Here is a 21972-nt window from a genome sequence, read left to right on the forward strand (position 1 = left end):
CGGTTAATTTTCTGCGATATGGGCCACGGATGACCAAGGTTCTCCTACGGCATATTCGTAGTACAACCTTAGCAGAACCCTAGCACATCCGGGCATATCCGTAGGACATTCGTAGCGAATTCGTAGAGCTTTCTACCACGAATGAGCTACGAATCTCCAAGACTAATATACACGAATATCCACGAATAACACTACTAATAAATACGGTTGTCCTACAGATGTCCCACGGTTGCACTACGGATTAATTTTCATGACCGTTCACCACGGAAGTTATATGAACAGTTTAAACTTCTGTAGCCCCTCCACGAATACCGAAGGAAGATGACGGATAACCACGGAGGTACTATAAGGATGAATACGGTACTCCTACGGTTTATTACGAATTTCAAACCGTGGAGATCCGTAGCTCCAAACCGTGGAGATCCGTAGCTCCAAACCGTGAATGTGTGCTTGGGCTTATCTATAGACCATGTCTAGACAACACTAGAACATTTTTCTTACTGTTGGATTGTTTTCATGGACGAACGGTTGTCAACAATAGGTATATCTTTTGTGCGTACGAACTGCCACACACACGGAGGGTTTACAAGTAGGGTATTACATGTAGTCCAATTCAAGGTGAGTGTACTCTTTGTGGTGGTAAAAAGGGAACATGGTCGTTGGCGGGGTAAAACGCTACGCGACAGGGGTTGCGTCAAATTTTACTCAATTCCTGCGTAAAAATTCTTACACATGGTGTTGCGTCAAATTTGTACCCAACAAATGATCACCCTTTCTTTTGACCCCAAGGGGCAGGGGGTGGGGGTTGGGGGGCTCTGTCAACATTTATGCATAATTTATTAACCATTCCCCTCACCTGACCCCAAAAAACATGGATGCTCTGCTGACAAATAGTGCTGTCATGCAGGCCAAGAGACTGACCGTGTTTGAATGTTACAAATGCCATGTACATTTTGTACACGTACGATACACACAACACACATCGCGACACTGCAATTCAATCATCCACCTATTCGTCACAAATATCCAATGTTGTTATATCCAATTTTTACGCAGGAATTGAGTAAAATTTGCCCACGTTTTCTCACTGACGTATTTGATTAATCAGTGCATCCTGAAAAGTAAATGATTACTTCTAAATAAAGGTATCGGTGATTTCGAATCCCACTCTCGCAGCACGTTCGTTAATCAACCAACCTCCATCTTGAATGTTACTGTCGATTTCGAGAACGTTCTTTAGGCAACAGTGGGCAATGTTTACTCATTAGAGGGTAATATTTAGGCGGGCGTGCTAAATACCCCCTTTTCATTTACCGTGGGACGGTATTGTTATTGAGGAAGTGTGGGACCCTTCAAGCCAAAGCGGGAGACGGTCCACGCATGAACGCACACGGTACAGCCGTGCATGGTGACGGTTTGCAGTGGGGCTTGTATGTTTAGGGCAGACAAAAGATCAGAGGATTAGCAATGTACCAGGTCTTTGCGGTCGGTGAGTAGAAGCCGCCAATGATGCGTATGAAACCGCAGGATTCATTGTTATAAAAATGGTTATTTGTAGCGGGAGCCGGGAGTGCCAACCGTGGGACGGTTTGTAGAAACAGGTCACCCGCTTTCTTTTCAAGCGGGAGCCGATAAAAGAGGGGCTCAATTGAAAGCGGCTCCCGGTAAGTGAACAGGGGGTATTTAGCCTGTCCGCCTTACCCATCTGAGAGCACATATGCATGTTTTGTTGTACGTTGCAAGGTCAAATGTGCTTTCTTACACTACGTTGTTTACAATTTGAATTTGTTGGGTTGAACAATCAAAGGGTCAAATTTCCCTTTTGAAGAGTACTGGCAAAATCGTCATTTAACCTAGAATTGGGTAAGAAAGTACTCAACTTTTGTACGCAACACATTTACTCAGCACTTTTTGACACTTCTTTTTTTAGAGTGGTTGATCCTCAATCCAGCAACAATCATGACACTTTTCGCCAGTTGCAGAATACAGAAAGTATACTTTCATCATTCATAAAAATTGTAAAGGTCCACAGTGTCCTGTAGACGTCACCATTGCATAAAAAAAACCACAGACACGTCGTGTTAAAGCGGGTAAAATCAAACCAACGTTCAATACACAAAGAGTTTTGTTTATTGAAATATTAAAAGAATGATAGTTTTCACAGATTGGTTACCTAAGGGGCCATTCAGAATTTTCAATGTTTTAAAATTTCGATTTTTTTCCAAATTAATTTGACCCACCCACCCACCCCTAATTTCGATTAATAAAAAACTGAACATGTACATGTACATGCACTTGTATGTACATGTACTTGAACACCATGTACATGTGTGTCTAGTTCAGTGACGGCGTGAAGTTGTCGGTCTTCCTCTTTTGCACTGGTGACCTTCAGTTTTCTTGTGTTTTGCCAGCTGATATGCTGTTGGGAATGACAGGTTGCAGTTTTGGAAGCCACAAAGATGACCGTGGTTTTGTCGTTTTCTGGATGAGGTGGGTGACATGTGACATACGAGGTTGTGCCTGTCATGTGAGGTAGCTGAGAAAAACATTCGCTCGTACCCCCCCCCCCCCCGCCCTGTTTGCACAGGTTTGGGCAGACATCACATCACAGGCTGCGGTCCTCGTAGTCTTGGAGTCCAGTGGTTGAATAGTCCAGTTTTTATAGCGATTGGATACACGTAGGCCTACATGACGTACATGTACAGTACACAGTGGCGTAGCCACGGGGGGGGGGGGGGGGCCGTGGGGGGCGACAGCCCCCCATGAAACCTTGTCGCCCCCCCCAGTCGCCCCCCCCCCACTGAGATTTTGAGTTTCTAAAAAAATTATCATTGATCTACATGACGCCCCCCCCCCATGAAATGTTCCAGCCCCCCAGCGCCCCCCCCCCCCCCCCCCCCCCCACTGAAAAATTCCTGGCTACGCCACTGGCCCCGGTTGACCATGCACACCATGGCTCGAACTATAGTGTGATCCGGTACACTCGCTGGCCCCGTCCAGCTGTTGCTTCCCCGTCACTTTAGCGGTCCGCTCCCGCTTCAGTCCGGCCGTCTCTGCGAAGCGATAGCTCGTACCGTGCCCACTCGGTTCAGCTAGAATCTTTGGCATACTTGGTTCCCCCAGTTAGTGTTGTGAGACTCCGACACCGGTGTTGAAACCAAGGAAAAGCCTGACGTTGGAGGAATCCCCACGAAGTTAAATAAACCAGTAAAGTCACTGTGTGAAAGCTCTGTTTCCCGCCAAATTCGTTATCATAGATAATAATGTTGATTCTAATATAAAGTTAATGAACTAATAGGGAATGCAACAATAATTTCAGGAATGAATTGCAGGGCAGCTCCGTCGCACAGCCTTTAACGTTTCACCACTTGAAACTTAGAACTGATAGACACATGGATTACAAGATAAGAGAACTGTTCAATTGCCTCATTGATGTTCTCCGAAGTCACCGTGTTTAGAAAAAGTTTTAACTATGGAAGTTTGTGAATCTTTTCTTTCAAAACTGAGGGAGGAATTATTGCAGTCATATTTATTTTATCGTCAATGTAAAATTGTGTCTTATTTCATTTTGGTCCCGGGTATTTTCTTGTTGTTTCTTTAGTGTGTGTATTTAATGTGAGTGTAGACCTATGTATGTCAACTAGGTTGGTTGTTTTTATGGTTTGCATTTTTCTCTCTGGGAATGGGATTGCTTTTGTTTCTCGGTTTTGTTTTGTTTTGTGTGTAATAATCTTTTTAGCCCGTTTGTCATTCATTCCCATTATTGAGTCTGGTTGTTTGTTTTGTTTGTTAGTTTGTTTGTTGGGTTGTAAGAGTATTCCCAGCACAACTCCTCACAATAAGCCCAGTGTTAACAATATTTCTCGTTGTGGGTCTGAAAATGAAAATTGTCGGTTTGTGTATTATGAATATGATCAAGTGAAATTATTTATGCAGTATTTTGCCCATTTCCCTCAAAATTGCATATTGTAATATTGTACATTTTTATCAATTTGCTAGAATATGTGATACCTCACCAACAAGTATCTTTTAACGAAATTCAATCAGAATATTTATCAATTTTTAAAAAAAAAATTAGTTGTGTTACTTGTTGGTGTCCCTGCCACACTGCACGATGGTGTAGCCGTACGTTATGCACGTGGATTCTTTACTTTCGTTTTGACGGGGACTTTACTGAATAGAGTCTGGTGACTGTACATGGACATTTCTTTGAATAAAAGTCGAATCGTTCATTCATGTGCACTTGTTATGCAAAGCAGGGGCAGTGGTTCAAGGATATCTATGTCGACTTGCAGAATGTGTGCAGGAACGCGACTTGAATGCTTTTATGTGTTCACAATACAACGACGCTGTTTAGTTATTTCACTGTGTGACACAGTGAGAAATTTTGGAATCATAATGGCGTCAGCAATACTTGCTGGGGAGCTCTTGCGTACGACTTTCTGTACTTTGGTAATGTTGTTTCCAGGACAATTGTGTGTACGGTAACCTGACGTACCCAGATTTTTAAAGACGAAATTGCCGACCTCAAACTTGTTAGTGCCATATTTGGCAACTATATGTGCGTTATTAGTTTAATTAAACAAATGAACAGGTTAATTAAACATAGTACCATTGAAGGTACCTAAAAGTAAACATAACAGGATATAAGACCGACAGACGAACATAAAATGTTACAAAATAAACATATTTGTCTGGATAAATTTTTAGGGCGTTACCGGCAAGTTAACACAAACTTGGTGTCAAATAGATCATGGGAGTTACTTTTCTTTGACTTTTCATACAACTTTACATAAACTTTAACTGTATGACCTGCAGTGGCGTAGCCACGGGGGGGGGGGGGGGGGTGGGGCGTGGGGGCGACAGCCCCCCCCCCATGAAACCTTGTCGCCCCCCCCAGTCCCCTCCCCCACTGAGATTTTGAGTTTCTAAAAAAATTATCATTGATCTACATGACGCCCCCCCCCATGAAATGTTCCAGCCCTCCCCCCCAGCGCCCCCCCCCCCCCCCAGTCGCCTCCCCCACTGAGATTTTGAGTTTCTAAAAAAATTATCATTGATCTACATGACGCCCCCCCCCCCATGAAATGTTCCAGCCCCCCCCCCCCCCCAGCGCCCCCCCCCCCCCCCCCAGCGCCCCCCCCCCCCCCCCAACACTGACAAATTCCTGGCTACGCCACTGACAGTACATACAGGGGACGAAGTTGGAAAAGAAACACGCATCGCGATATCGGAACGCTTGCGCGTAGTTCAGGCAAGTCAAAAGATCTATCTTTCTTTGTTTTTTTAATCTTTTTCCATGGAAATGAATTTCGATTTTCAATTATTTAGCTTGACCCACTCACCCACAATTTGGAAAAAAGATCGAAATTTTAAAACATTGAAAATTCTGAATGGCCCCTAATAGATTAAAAAATATTTCATTTTGTTCAGTCCCCAGGGTGCCGTTGATAAAAAGGTATCCGTAATCATTCTATGCCGCCCTGAATTTTACGCTAACACTTCTCATATCGTGAACAAATTGCGAAATTATCGTTTCGTCTGTAATGAAATTATAATAAACAAATATTTAAATTTCGCATAAATGTTATTCAAAATACAGTGTATGGTATTAAAAGTTGTTTATTAACGTTTTGTGTTAATTTTTGGGCGAATAATATTAACAAATACAGCAGTTTTTGCGCGGAAGTACTTGCTCTATATATTTTCAAGGTTGCCCCAACCCAGCCTTGAAAAATGACCAGTAAATAGTTGAATTCTGAAGAACTCTTTTTTATTCATACGAAATGAAGTAAACACTTCTGGTCTAGCAAAAGCTAACAAGTAAAAAGTAGGTACCTAGCTTTAAGCAAATGCTTTCCAGTAAAAGCATTTGCTTCATTTTTTTATTCATACAAATGCAAGTAATTATTTAAAAGTAGGTAGTTAAAGCAAATGCTAGGTTTTATACATACGACAAAATAGCTGGAAAAACGTCAATAGCCAAAAGGCAGTGGGATTTTGGCAAATCTGCCTGGTGGGATGTTTCCCTATTGACATGAACCAGGTAGCAGCGACGTTGTGTGGACTTGCCCACGTCCACACAGTGTTTCCCCCTCTCTGGAAAATGGGTTAGGTTTATCTGTGGCAAAATGAAGAGAAACACTTGAGGGAATCATAGAAAAAAATGGGTTGAAAGAGTTTCACAGTGTGGGTAAAATGAGGGGTTTTTTTCACAGGTTTTTCTCAACTACGCGAAAACAAAGGAATGTCCACACTACGTATGTAACGTAAACATGAGCCCAGAAAATTAATTCAGGTTAAAATAAGAGCATTTTGAAATTAGTGTGCGACATTGCAAAATTTTAGTACACGAGAACAAAGGAAGTACCCCACTTGTAAGCGTGGGTGCCGTGTGTGTGGGGTGTGCGTGTGTGGGTACGAGTATCCGATATTGTATGCGTTTATATAACACCCAAGTATATCCTTTTCATTTGATTGGGGGATTGTAGGTCACACAACCATTTTGTAAATGCTGTTTACTCTTATAGTTTTACAAGCTGATTTACCCGATCATAGATCGGGCAGGGCGTAGTGTTGGGGATGAAAATGTGGGGAGTGAAATGTAAATGGGGGATATAGTTGGGGAGACATGGAGTTATATAAAAGCAATTTCTGTGGTGTGATCTGAGGCAATTTCTGACCACTAAAACCAATTTGAGCAAAATATCATCTTTTAAACATCATTTTCTAGCTTGGGGTAATTGAATCAGCTACACGGTATTCTGAGCAATAGTAGGCTTATCGGGGATGATAATTATGTACCATGACAACTGTCTGTAAATGTTCCCGTTGGTCTGTTAAATTGGCATTTTGTGAGGCGGTTGCATTGCCGGGAAAACGTAGTGAAAAGGTTACCGTAGTACACAGGCGAAGGCTGATTGTACAGTTTTGACAATAAATCATAATGCAATCAAACGTGAAGTTGTCATTTACAATGAAAATGTTGAGTGTTACCATACAATTACAAACGGTCTGAATGATGGAGGAAGGTCATAATTAAGTTTCAGTATTGGACTCTTCAACAAACGTAAACTTGAACTTCTTACAATGTGCGAGACCGTCTGCGAGGAAAAAGTCGATTCAACTTTTATTCAAGTTGGTCAACCATCTATATAAGAGCAAGTTTTACTCGGCCTCCGAGAAATGTTCGCTCCTGAAAGGATCCGAGACCGGTCTCCCGCGACGCCAAAATGGCTCCACGTCCATAGAAAAATACGGAGAATTTCTTCCGCCAAATCAAACACTTCAGGTCGTCCTAATTTTCCGTACGGACCGGCGATCCGTTTTGTCGATTTTTTGTGTGACTGCGTTCAAGATCGCGACCGCGACGCCAAAATGGCTCCACGTCCATAGAAAAATACGGAGAACTTCTTCCGCCAAATCAAGCACTTCAGGTCGTCCTAATTTTCCGTACGGACCGGCGATCCGTTTTGTCGATTTTTTGTGACTGCGTTGAAGATCGCGATATTTGAAGCAATGCATCGATCTTTCGTTGATCCCAAACAGGCCCCCGAAATTATAACGCGACACTAAATTATACCGTGACGTGGCGGGCAGCGAACTCACAACGCTCAGCCTTGGTGGAAGCATAGAGCTAGTGGAAGCATGGACTGAGCTGTAAACACATTATGGAAGCAACATCACTCTATCACGCGACATCACATGCTTGTGCAAAAGCGAGCACCGTAGACCCAACCTCGTTTCCAGGGTGTGGAGCAGGCTGCAGTACGCGTTGCCATCGACGGTTTTACGCATAGCCCGGAAGTACTACGCAGTGTAGACTTTCGATTGGTCAGACCGCGCAAGGCATACTAAATGTGTAGTCCTTCTGAGTATTCGTTGTACTCGGCGCAGGGGCGGCAAGCAAAGCACAGGAAACAATAGGGACACTTGGTGGCCACGCACCATGGAGAAAAATATTTTGCCAAGGTCACCCCATACTACCGTTTGGTGAACGCTTTTGCAGAACGGCCGAGTAGAACACGTAAATGAAACCCCTACGTTGACCTCGCTGACCTCGCACAGTCTAGACTCGCAGAAAAGCCAGCACAGGGGGCGGCCAGGCAGTCAACGTGAAAGCGCACACGACGGCAAATTCCTGTGCAAAACGCAGTCACGAAAAATCGACGAAACGGATCGCCGGTCCGTACCGGAAAATTAGGACGACCCGAAGTGTCCGACCCGGCGGAAGACACCCTCCGCATTTTTCCACGGACGTGATGCGATTTTGGCGCCGTGGGAGCCCGCGGTCTCGGATCCTTTCAGGAGCAAACATCGTCTCGGAGGCCGAGTAAATCTCTCTCTTATATATATAGATCCTCCAATCGGATGACAAAGATCTACTTGGATGTTTTATCAAACAAATAATGAATGTTTTGCGTTCGTGATATGGTGAGAATGTTTTCTTTCGTTGAAAGACGGAAGGGGAAGGTTCTATTCAACGAGGCGAACCTGACCTCTTTCAAGTCATGTAAATATTCTCACCATTGCACTCAAAAACATTCATTATTTGTACAATAGTCGACAAGGGTTTTTTGCTGGCCGTCAGTGGCGTAACTATGGGGGAGGGGGAACTTCCCCCAACGCCGCCCCCCCCCCCTCCCAGCTGATGTCCGAGTTCCCTGGGTGGTCCCCTACCCCCCATTTGAAATCTTGAACTGAACAAAAAGAATAAAACATTTGCCTTCAGTGCCCCCCTTGAAAAAAAAAATTCACCCCCCTCGAAGCTTAACCCTAGAGAGATACCCCGCAGCTGGCTGTTTAACTTCCCACAACCCATTGGTAATCCTGTTGCATGGTGGTAATAGGAATAATTCGCAATAATTGTTAAATTGGAAAAAAAAATTGCACCCCCTCGAAGCTTAACCCTAAATAGTTACCCCGCAGCTGGCAGTTTAACTTCCCATAACCCATTGGTAATCCTTTTGCATGGTGAATAGGAAAAATTCGCAATTGTTAAATTGGATAGTGTTTAAATTGGATAGAGTGATAGATTTTTTACTTCCAACATCATCGACGTTGAGGGGGTTTTCTGTTGCAAGTCAAATGGCTATTTGTATAATAAGACAAGGCAAGCATAGTAAAGCTGGTCCCAGAGAGATTAGAATTCGATATCATTGAATCAGAAATGATACTCGTTGGAGGTCTTTTCTTGCATTTGCTTTATCTACACGATGGGCTAGAGTTAGTGCCATCCTACACGGCTTGAAGTGACAGTCAGATATGCGCCTATCAAGTGTCCCCCTCCCCTCCTCCCCCCCCCCCCCCCGCTACCCCAGGTCCGATGTCGGGATTTGGTCACGTTTTTCATGCCCCAGGGTGGGGATTTTGGTCACTCAAATTACATTGTTAACATTGGCGTACTAATGGAAAGGCAATCACTAGTGCGCCCCACGTACATGTAAGTCGGGGCATGGTCGGGGATTGTCACTTAAATTTTGCCCGAGGGGTGGGGATTTTGTCACTTCAAAAGTGACAATCCCTACGTCTTGGGTGGGGCAGCCCGGGAAGGGAGGGGTGGGGGAAATAATTGATAGGCGCATTAGTCAGTCAGTCAGTGACTCGGTGAGTCAGTAAGTGAGATAGGTATAACCGGGACAGTAGGATATGGCCCTCCTGGTCAAGAAAGAAGCAAAGAGTTAGGAAATAGGATATTGATTATTACTCTGTCTGTATTTACTAACACAACATTCTCTGTCCAGTGTCTTTGCACAGAAGTACGCGAATAATTACTCCCAAAACACCAAAGACTTCTTCGTCGAAGTCGACAGAATCATGAAGCGGAAATGGAAGGAGAATAGAACAGTCAATCAAGCCTTCAGGTAAGGCTATCAACTAGAATTGTTTGGATGACAGAAACTCCCTGTGAATTGATTTGTATGACTGATGTGTCTGTTGCAAAAGCGTTACTATTGTATGAGTCATAGTAGTGTGAATTGATAACAAATTTCGCTCGTTTTGTTTCTGTGTTGATAAGGCCAAATAATTTTTTTTTAGCGTCCTGCCTTTGAAAAAAAAGAAGGAGGAGGCCCTTTTTTTTTTTTACAAAACGACCGGCCGGGCTATTTTTTCAAGATGGCCACCAGCTTTTTTTTTTAAATGGCCGCCACTTGGACTCAGGAAATGACATACCGGCTTTATATGCGCTAGATGCAACAGACAAAGAAGCCAAAATGATGTCATTGTTTAAAATTTATCATTTTTCGGTTTAAAAAAAGAAGAAAAAAAAAAAGGCAGCCTCCAAAAAGGAAGCGGGCGGGGACGCTAAACATTTTTTATTCGGCCTAATATATAATAAACAAGCTGATTTACCCGATCATAGATCGGGTATATAGGGCGTAGTGTTGGGGATGAAAATGTGGGCAGTTAAATGTAAATGGGGGATCATTGAGGAGACATGCAGTTATAGAAGAACAATTTTGTGTGGTGTGATCTGAGGCAATTTCTGACCACTGAAACCAATTTGAGCAAAAGATCATCTTTTAACCATCATTTTCGAGCTTGGGGTAATTGAATCAGCTACACGGTATTCTGAGCAATAGAATCATTATAGTAGGCTACAATTTTTATTCGGGGAAGAAAAAGTGTGTGGGGGGGGGGGACCAAACAATGTGCCCGCTTTAAAATGTGGGGGGGGGGGTCCCCCTGTTCCCCACCGATTTACGCACATGATAATTATGTACCCTGATAACTGTCTGTAAATGTTCCCGTTGGTCTGTTAAATTGGCATTTTGTGAGGCAGTGGCATTGCCGGGAGAACGTAGTGAAAAGGTTACCGTAGTACACAGGCGAAGGCTGATTGTACAGTGTTGACACTAAATCATAATGTAATCAAACGTGAAGTTGTCATTTGCAATGGAAATGTTGAGTGTTACCATCAACTTAGGCGGACAGGCTAAATACCCCCTGTTCACTTACCGGGAGCCGCTTTCAATTGAGCCCCTCTTTTATCGGCTCCCGCTTGAAAAGAAAGCGGGTGACCTGTTTCTACAAACCGTCCCACGGTTGGCACTCCCGGCTCCCGCTACAAATAACCATTTTTATAACAATGAATCCTGCGGTTTCATACGCATCATTGGCGGCTTCTACTCACCGACCGCAAAGACCTGGTACATTGCTAATCCTCTGATCTTTTGTCTGCCCTAAACATACAAGCCCCACTGCAAACCGTCACCATGCACGGCTGTACCGTGTGCGTTCATGCGTGGACCGTCTCCCGCTTTGGCTTGAAGGGTCCCACACTTCCTCAATAACAATACCGTCCCACGGTAAATGAAAAGGGGGTATTTAGCACGCCCGCCTTACAAACGGTGTGAATGATGGAGGAAGGTCATAATTAAGTTTCAGTATTGGACTCTTCAACAAACGTAAACTTGAACTTCTTACAATTTGCGAGACCGTCTGCGAGGAAAAAGTCGATTCAACTTTTATTCAAGTTGGTCAATCATCTATATAAGAGCAAGTTTTACGTGGCCTCCGAGACGATGTTCGCTCCTGAAAGGTTCCGAGACCGCGGTCTCCCGCGACGCCAAAATGGCTCCACGTCCATAGAAAATACGGAGAATTTCTTCCGCCAAATCAAGCACTTCAGGTCGTCCTCATTTTTCCGTACGGACCGGCGATCCGTTTTGTCGATTTTTTTGTGACTGCGTTCAAGATCACAATATTTGAAGCAATGCATCGACCCTTTGTTGATCCCAAACAGGCCCCCGAAATTATAACGCGACACTGACTGTGACGTGTAGCGAACTCACAACGCTCAGCCTTGATGGAAGCATAGAGCTAGTGGAAGCATGGAGCTGTAAACACATTATGGAAGCAACAGCACTCTATCACGCGACGTCACATGCTTGTGCTTCAAATAGCGAGCACCGTAGACTCAACCTCGTTTCCAGAGTGTGGAGCAGGCTGCAGTACGCGTTGCCAGTGACGGTTTTACGCATAGCCGGGAAGTACCAAGCAGTGTAGACTTTCGATTGGTCAGACCGCGCTAGGCATACTAATGTGTAGTCCTTCTGAGTATTCGTTGCACTCGGCGCAGGGGCGGCAAGCGAAGCATATGAAAGAATAGGGACACTTGGTGGCCACGCACCATGGACAAAAAATATTTTACCAAGGTCACCACATACTAACGTTTGGTGAACGCTTTTGCAGAAGGGCCGAGTAGAACACGTAAACGAAACCCCTACGTTGACCTCGCTGACCTCGCACAGTCTAGACTCGCAGAAAAGCCAGCACGGGGGGCGGCCAGGCAGTCAACGTGAAAGCGCACACGACGGCAAATTCCTGTGCAAAACGCAGTCACGAAAAATCGACGAAACGGATCGCCAGTCCGTACGGGAAAATTAGGACGACCCGAAGCGTCCGACCCGGCGGAAGACACCCTCCGCATTTTTCCACGGACGTGGAGCGATTTTGGGCCGCGTGAGCCCGCGGTCTCGGATCCTTTCAGGAGCAAACATCGTCTCGGGGGCGAGTAAACTTCTCTCTTATATATATAGATATTTCTTCGTGGTTGGCCTTGACCCTCGAGCTTTATTAATGTAATTTAAATATCTTTCAAAATGTTTTTAATCCAACCATTTTAGATGCTTTGGTTGCTAATAATAATAATAGTAGTAATAATAATAATAATGGCCATGAAATAAGTATTAAAGTAAAACCCATTTTACCCGAAATCTCTTGATAAGGTCGTGATAGCAATGTCCCAGTCTTATTCCTTTGCAGAGATGACTTACGGGCTGCCTTGGGAGAGGAGGGGAAACTGGACAACTTCATCGTCACCAAACATCATATACAGCCAGGAGAGACTATACACTTCTACAGGCAGAACGGATCCACCACGTTATCCAGGCAGATCTGGCAATTGTTACCCAACGTAAGTTAATGGTAACTCTGCGCATCGATAGCATCCGGCAATTATTTTTTCCGCAATCAAGTATACTAGTCCATGACCATAATGCGCATGCGTAAGTTGGTAACGGAATGGTTCTCGGACTTCCAGAGCATGCAGTATGACTGGATTGTACACAATTTAGAAAAGACAATTAAGTTCTGGGGAAACGTTATTACAAATCACATGATATTTAAATCCACTCACGTGATATTTTTCCTTGTCATAAATTTTGATCCAAGTTATGACCCGAGGAAATTCTTGCCCTTATTTCATCGGGGGACTTTTTGCTATCCATAACAGTAACTCAAAAAAACCGAATTGATTAGACCTTATTCCCGAGGAAGCTATTTTCGATCGTGTTCCCTAAATCTATTTTATAAATTCGTCGATCGTACCACGATCTGACCTATTTCAGTTTTTGCCATTTCGAGAAAAACGCGTTTGAAGTTGGGCCTATTTTGCATCCACTCTTTCACCCAGAACACTAATTTTTATTGACTCAGTTTTTATATATAATAAAGTTGGATAGTTGAATTATGATTTTTAATTGTTTTCTATTTAAAGGCAAAAACTCATCATTACCAGGTGAAAAATAGACGTCAAATCCATAAGTCACTTCGTGAACATTTCATGTTCATATTTCATGCTCGCGAACGGCTACCTATCTAGATAGGTCACTTCGTGAAAATTTAATATTCATTTTTCATGCGCGCAAACGGCGACCTATCCAGATAGGTCACTTCGTGAAACGAACAATTTCGATTTCTCTGTGGCTGATAGTGACCTATGTCATATGCGCATGCGCGCGTGCGGACCTCTTCACGTTAAGTCATATGGAGGTTCGCTGCAATCTGTTGTTTTTTATATTAATATTATTGTTTTTAGAGATTAATAAGCTCTTACAAATTAAAACGCTATAGTGTTATAGTGAAGGAAATTAGAAAATGAATTCCAATATATACGGGGTGCACAGAAACTAGTTGAATACATTGTGTATACCTCCTAGTAATAATTCTTGAACGAATTCATTGTAAAGGTGTACTTTTATTACATTATTTTTTTTCTTTTTCTATTCTTATCTGTAAAACAATCGAGAAATAAAATCCGTGGACAAAACAGGTATTTTGTTTAAACAAGACTCACAAGTTCAAGTTACACTGAAACAGAACGATAAGCGTACATGTACACTCTCATAATCTTCAAATCTTTGTTTTCTATTTGTTATTCTTCAAAGTGTACTTTCTCATTATTTAAACCTATTATTCCCTAAAAACAGCAATTTTCTGCAGATACTTTGTAAGCCTCCCCCTTAAAAAAATAATGATATATCTCCATGACATAGTCTACATTAAAAAAAAAAATCGGCTGCATTTCAATTAACAATGCTCAAAACGTCAAAACTTAATAGAAATAGGATGTTTAGTCGCGTTAATACAATGAAGATTTTGTTTTTTGAGAGTCGACTATCATAACAGGCCATATTTAAGGGCCACTCAAGGGATAGAAAAGTAAATCTAAGAAACAAATTAATTATGTAGAAAGACAAGTACTGCCTTGATATTTGAACTGGAACTGACCATAATCAAAAGGAAAACATGATGCAGGTCTGATGTAAAGAGTTCAACAGAGAGGCAGTGAAAAGAGTTGTTCTCAGCAATCTTTCAAATTTAAAAATAAGGGCTTTACTTGAAACGTTCTTAGCAATGAATTTCCTTTCTATCTATCTATCTATCTATCTATCAGGCTACGTCCATCCGCTGTCGAATGAAGCCCTCCTCATGACATTTCCAATCACTTCTGTTTCTGGCTGTCCTAGTCCAAGTCGCTGTTCCCATATATGTAGTTATATCATCTCTCTATCTTTTCTTTGGTCTTCCTCTCCTTCGCTTTCCCATTCGTGGTTGCCAATCTGTTAATCTGCATGTCCATCTATTATCCTGAATTCTTGCTACATGCCCTGCCCATCTCCATTTTGCTTCGCTGACTTTCTCTATGACATCTTTCACCCCAGTTTTCTGCCGAATTACTTCATGTTTTACTCTATCTCGTAGGGATAAGTGAAGCATCTGTCTTTCCATAGCTCTCTGTGCTGTTGTGAGTTTCTGTTCAAGTTCTTTAGTTAATGACCAAGTTTCTGATCCATAAGTCATAGTGGATAGCACACACTGATTGAATAGTCTCTTCCTTAGTGATATTGGTAATTTGTTGTCTGTTAGCATGTCTTTGTGTTGACCAAATTTCATCCAGCCAGCTTTGATTCTCAGCATCACCTCTTCTCTCGTGGTGTCCTCCATTTTCAGTGTCTGTCCAAGGTACTTATAGTTGTTCACCTTCTCTAGTTTCCGTCCCTCTATTTCAATGTCTTCCTGGGTCTCAAAGTTTGTCATGTACTTTGTTTTGTCTTTATGCATGGTTAAGCCAATTAGCTTGCTCTCTTTGTTTAAGCTGGATAGCTGCTCATCCATACCTTTAACAGTTGTTGAAATCATTGCCACATCATCAGCGAATCGCAGGTCTGTGAGAGGTTCTCCGTCAATATTAACACCATTATCCAAGTCTGTTTTTCTAAACACTTCCTCTATAGTTGTAGTAAATATCTTTGGAGAAAGGGTGTCGCCCTGCCTTACGCCTCTCTGGATGTTGACAGTCCTGGATACATCGTTGTCAATATAAATACAGGCAGTTGCATCAGTATAAATGTCTTCTAGAATTCGGACATATCCTTCATCAACATTCACCTTTCTCAAGGCCTCGAACATGGCAGAATGTTCGACAGAGTCGAATGCCTTCTGGTAGTCGACAAATCCTAGGCACAGTTGGAGTTGGTATTCACAAGCCATTTCAATCAGTTGATTGATTGCATGTAGGTGGTCTGTTGTTGAGAAGCCAGCTCTGAAACCAGCTTGTTCTCTTGGTTGGTTGTCGTCGAGCGCATCTTTGATTCTGTTCTGGATTATTTTTGTGAAGAGCTTATATAGATGAGACAGAAGGCTGATTGGACGAATTTCCTTTATTTGTTCTTAATTACTGTTTTTAGTTTTTAGTTTTACTTCAAACTATAGGTGCATAAATGAAACAGTGCGAGAACTGACAATAAAAGAGGTATCTCTTAATATTTCAAGATAAGTCTGGCATTAGTGAAGGATGTAGATCAAAGGTGATAACAGTGACGTCTAAGGAACAGCTCCTGATTCAAAGATTGTGGAGTTACAAGCACAACACATCGAAAATCTTGAGAAATGCACACAAAAAAGAATAGAAATACATTCACTCAACATGTTATCGGCAATCAGTAGTCGCCCTTTGTTTTAAGGCTGAGCATTTTCCCGTTACATTCCGAGGCATACTGTGGCAGGTGGTTCATACTTTCAGTAATCAATACTTTTTAATTAAATTTAAATTTTGAATCTACATGAACATTTATCTGGATTTTTTTCTTTTAATATAGTCGACATGGAAAATTAATATAAAACATTTACAGTTTGTTATTAACTAGGAAATCATTGATAAATCATTCAGAATGTGTTTCATGTCTGGTGTCACTATCCTTGCAGTCTGTGTCTTTTTTGGATTTTCACATGTTTTGCAATACTAACTAAAACAAGTCATAGCAACTGAATTTAACTTTTTTGCAGTTCACCCCATTTATATTCTTTTTGTTATCTGCACTGACTTTAGAATTGTAGCAAGACTGGAGTACTAAATCAACATTTAAAAAGAGAGAAACGGAGCACAAAACGTAAAAACGAAGAACAGACGCAATGCTCTTTTTGATCTGAGCCGGGCAGTCTAAAACCAAAATATTAAGCAGCAAAAGTATGAAAGGTTAAATAATAACCTTTATGTTCAAACAATTGCTTGCATTCATGCTCCAGGAATCGATCACCTTCCTTGTAACGAAGCATTTTCAAAACTTCATGCAATTATATAGACGAATGGTGCTCTGTATAAACTTTTGGCTGCAATTAACCACTGAGACATCCACATTCTGTAACACAAAAAAACCAAACCAATCACGAATCATAATATTAAAAAAGCAACCTTAGTTTGGCCCTTTTATTTGATAAATATTTTCCCGAAAGGACAGTCAGTGAATCAGCGTAAATATCAACCGAGATGTCATTAAAAAGCATTAGTTCGGAATCGAACCCCACTCAAGTGTTATTCTGACTGATTATGACTACCCACTACCGTCTACACTATACAGTACGCCAATAGGCTAATTAGCGCTGTGCTATCATACAAACGAGTCTCTGCAAAACATGTATTCAGACAAAGCCCAACACGAACATATTGCAATACCGGAGGAATATACTTAGTACAGACGTTTACGGAATCAGAAACTCGGTTGAAACTTGCTAGTTTCGTTCAGCCATCAAACGACATGTGTACGCCGCCATTGTTTCTGATAACGCTAAAGACTGGCCCCTATATAGTAACTCATTTTCATAAGAAAGTGATAATTAAGTCCAGGTATTCGTGGAAACCTGACAGCGTTGTTTACGCGTTTCACGAAGTGACCTATCTCGATGCGTCAGTTCGTGAAATGATAATTTTGCGTTTTGTAGCGATAGGTCAACATTTTTAATTAGCTGAATCAGCTTAATTAGCTAATTAGGCCACTTATGAATTTGAAATTTTCAGAAAATAAAGATTTCATCATGCATAACCAGAATATGCTAAAAACCAAAATTCGTCAACAATTCAGATAGGTCAGATCGTGGTACGATCGCCAAATTGTAAACTGGGATGGACGGGACGTGAATGGGTTGGTGTCAGACTGTTTTATTATTGGAGAGCGTTCCAAGCCTCACACTGTAAAAACTATGTTTAGCAATTAAACACTTTTCTAAACACTTTCTTGCTATCACTTTGTAAACATGTTTAAACTAAACATGTAAAGTATAATGATGGATATTGTTTAGCAATTGAACATTGATGTTTAGGAATTGGACACGTAATGTTTAGCTTCTACACATGTTTACAAAGGGATAGCAAGATTGTGTTTAATTGCTAAACAGTTTTTAGAGTGCACTTTTAGTTTTAGTTTTTAGAACACTAGGGTATTTTAATCATTAATTTTATAAATAAGTCATCAGAGCAGACTGGTTGTAATTTGCAGTTAACTTTCATTTCATTAGTTTCATTTCTACTCACAAGTTAAAAAAAATTAAGACTTCACCTCGCTTTCAATTTAACATGGCCGAATCTTGGATAAAGTGTATGACCAGCGACATACAGACAGTCGAACAATGTCAATTGTCCACTGTCGACTGTTGTCCGGCATTGCAGCTGTTGCAGCAGTCCACTTTAAAGATATATCCCCTGCTCTTACAAAAATGGATTTTTTTTTCTTCAAATAAATTTTCAATTTGTACGTTTCATTTTGTTTTAATGAAAAAATACTTGATTCCGATTTGAGGCGTCTGCAACCCTCTGAAAAGGTGAATTTCATTAGTTGCGCACAAATGAGCCCACCCTGTAAGAGCCGAATTATTGATATGACTGGCAGCCAGACAATTATTGATTTTTTTCGTTCGATGTCTCATTCAAAAGTGAATAAATTTTGTATTTCTTGGAAAATACCAATTGAAAAAAAAAACACTCTACTTTCGAGTTGCAACTCGAAAATAGCACAGGGGAACGCATCTGTTGTTGTTACTTATAAAATAGTACAGCCTCTGCAGGGCGTCCCCAGTGGAGCATAGTCCAACAATGTGTACATGTCACTTCAGTGTACGTGACGAGTATATTGATTTGGTGAACTTTTGTTGACAACCCTGAAATATATACCGTTAATTTTACTCATTTAATTATCTCAATTCCCTCTACAGGACACGGTTTATTACCCAAGAATAAACCACAGCTGCAGCGTGGTGGGTTCAAGTGGTATACTCAAAGGCTCTCACTGTGGTCACAATATAGACAAAGCCGACTTCGTCTTCAGGTAAGCTCCTGTAGTTTCTACGAGTGTAAACAGATGAGAGAAAAATGAGTTTAGTTAGCACATTGACTTCATTGTATTACATTGAATTTATTCAATGAAAAATCAATACAACCATAGAATGCTCAGACGGTTTCGGGCGCAACAGTGAGTAAATAGGCAGGGCAGTTTCGGGCGCTACAGTGACTCCCCTTTCATTGCATTGCAAAGTATTTTTTGTGTGTGCGAATCCTTCGATCTGTAAAAGAGTATAATAAGATACCGTTATTTTTTTTTTTTTAAATACCATCTATTTTCAATGTCACACGCTGTTCCTGACAAGTGAGGGCGCTGTTGCTGTGATCAGGCACACATTTACGTACATGTACATCATTATTATGAACCCAAAGATGGGCTGTCTGCTAAATAACTGACTTTTTTTTTTTGCACTGAATAAACAATAGAACACCAAAACAACCCAGAAAGTTGACTGCGGCAAAACCCTGAAGCAGCTGTATAAACACTAAAGCATTTTATTTGCTTTGAATGACGTCACGGTTTTGCTAATGCATATGTAAATTCGTCGCATACAGACCAAAAGCCCGATAACCCTAAATCTGGCAAGACAAAAATGCAGGCTTTTGAACACAAGGATGCATATTGTGATCGTACAGAAATGGGCAAGTATTTCGATAAAATCAATTATGGATGCAGCCAATGATACCATGCGCCTTTTATTCCACTGGTACATTATATTATCCATTTTAACCGCCAGTGCGAATAAATAAATTGTTGAATATTAAAAGTAAAATTCCATTAAAAACAAGGTTCTTCATGGATGCATGAGAACACATGTGTTTGCTGGGACAAAGGCATTTTGCTGAAATCGTAACCAATTGAGAACAAATTATATCAATGTAATCTTTTTGGAAGAGTAAGGTATAGCACTTTAATCGACTGACTAGAATGAAATTTGCATAAGCTTTCGTAGCAACAACTACTTCATCTGAATTTTTTTTTTAATGTTACTTCAACATGTACGTGTCAGCTGTTTTCAAAAGCAAGTCACCCGTCGAATTGTTTTAATCAATACATTTTATTTGCTATTCTGTATTTCATACCACAAAATTGCTACAAACCACTCACGTTTCAGATTCAACGTAGCTGATGTCAAAGGATTTGAGACAGATGTTGGAGGCAAAACAAACTTCACAACCTTAAATCCATCCTTTCTTGTAACGAAGTAAGTATTCGTTCTTCCCTCTTTTTTAATTGATCATAGGAATTTGATATCGACAGGAACATTTATTTCGTTTGTTCTCACTAATTTTGGCCTGTACAAGAAGTCAGCCGAGTCTTTTATAATGAATCAAAACAATTTAAGTGGCCTGGCGTACTTGTCGATCACAGCAGATATTTCTCAAAGTCATAATAGCAATCAAGATATTATTGTTTCCTAAAAATGACTGTTGATATTTCTGTATTTCATGAAGATTGCAAAATAAAGGTGGCATTATGAAGCACCATGGACGGTGGGATTTCAACAAATTTTCAACTTTTCCAGCTTGTAAAATGTTTAATGATACAAACCATATTGCAATTAGACTTTGACTTTTAGTTTAAAACGCATCTCTCTTACTCCATTTCTTTAACTTTATTCCTGTCGTTTTTCTTCGCTAAATCTACTTTAAAAAAATCTTCTGAGTACTTTCATCTGCTGTCCCAACCAGTTTCAACGCTTGATGTTAACTTTTTGATAAAAAAAATTCACATTTATTTTTAAACTATGCTCAAAACGTCTGTCACCTTTACCTTGCACCATTTTCAGATTAAATTCGCTGAAGACAGAAGAAGACCGGTCCCAATTTGTGTCCATTCTGAATCAGTTCAATGGCAGTTATCTTTTCCTTCCGGCATTTGCTCTGACATGGAGGTACGGCATTCTCACCCGCGCGGCCAGTATAGCTAAGTCCTCCAACACAGTGCAGCCCATTTTTGGTCATCCCGACCACTTCACCTCAGTCACAAGACTTTGGCATAAGACGCTAAAGGGATCCAAATGGACGACAACGGGTAAGGCATAAAACGTTGGGGATATTCTAATAATGTTTATTTTATCTTTAAGCGATGATTCATAATTGTAAATGCAGTAATGAATAATATTACTGTAACCGGCTCTCACTAAATGAATCTCTAAGACATCTCCACACAGTTGTAAGAGCGGTTTATTGTATAAAGTAAGATCAAGCCACTTTTTTAATGGACCACTTAGTATGACATCTTAAGTATACAATAAGTGTGGGTGGAAACTTCACAAGGTTTCTTTAACCGCTAAATCAAAAGTTGCTCTGGAAACCTGGGACTCATTTGGATTGTTGCTTTTTTTTTTGGTCACCGTGAATTTTTAAACACACAAAAAAAATGCTTAGCACAAAAACACTGTTCACTGAACTGATCTAGAACGGATCTATTTATAATGGCCAAAATGGTTTCGTCAATTTCGTCTCAGTTGTTTACCTGTTCACGCACTTAATTCCATTTCTTTGTTTTTCATTATTTTACACAGGTCTTTATGTACTGTCGTCAATATTTGATCTTTGTGAGCGAATAGACGTGTACGGTTTCTGGCCGTTTCCCAAAACCCTGAAGGGTCGCCACGTGCCGTACCATTACCATAACGACATTAAGGCGGGGAGCAAGTTTTCGCACAGTTTCAGCACGGAATTCAATGGTGTGATGTCTTTACACGAGCAAGGCCTAATCCATTTGCATCTAGGCGCTTGTCTATGAGGGTAAATGGGAGTTCTTCATGTATCATGGACCATGGCTCTAGCCTCAGATGCATTCATCCCTGATTTCAAACTCTGAATAGTGAACTCTAACGTTTATACCAAGGAAAAAACACCGAACAAACCAAGAACAAGATCACAGAGATTTGAACAATTCAAATATTCGTTTAGAGATTGGGGAAACAAACACAGACACAAACAAGCAAATTGGCAGAAAATATATCCTGTTAAAAACATCCTGTAATCAAAACAGATTGTCGTTTACATATATACATGTACATAGTGTGCCAAAAAAGTGCAACATTCAGAAAACTAATAATTAA

General features: G+C 41.0%; 1 protein-coding gene across 1 annotated transcript in view; it reads left to right on the forward strand.

Moving 5' to 3' along the window:
• Positions 1 to 21972, forward strand: part of LOC119745716 (CMP-N-acetylneuraminate-poly-alpha-2,8-sialyltransferase-like) — a 29825-nt gene extending 7853 nt beyond the window's left edge. The window contains exons 3-8 of the mRNA XM_038222260.1: positions 9744 to 9863; positions 12769 to 12919; positions 18772 to 18884; positions 20014 to 20103; positions 20689 to 20933; positions 21427 to 21972. Of these exons, the coding sequence (XP_038078188.1) occupies positions 9744 to 9863; positions 12769 to 12919; positions 18772 to 18884; positions 20014 to 20103; positions 20689 to 20933; positions 21427 to 21650 (943 nt within the window). The 3' untranslated portion in view covers positions 21651 to 21972. The remainder of the gene's footprint in view (positions 1 to 9743; positions 9864 to 12768; positions 12920 to 18771; positions 18885 to 20013; positions 20104 to 20688; positions 20934 to 21426) is intronic.

This window comes from Patiria miniata, unplaced genomic scaffold, assembly GCF_015706575.1.
Source record: "Patiria miniata isolate m_02_andy unplaced genomic scaffold, ASM1570657v1 HiC_scaffold_7, whole genome shotgun sequence".
NCBI lineage: Eukaryota > Metazoa > Echinodermata > Asteroidea > Valvatida > Asterinidae > Patiria > Patiria miniata.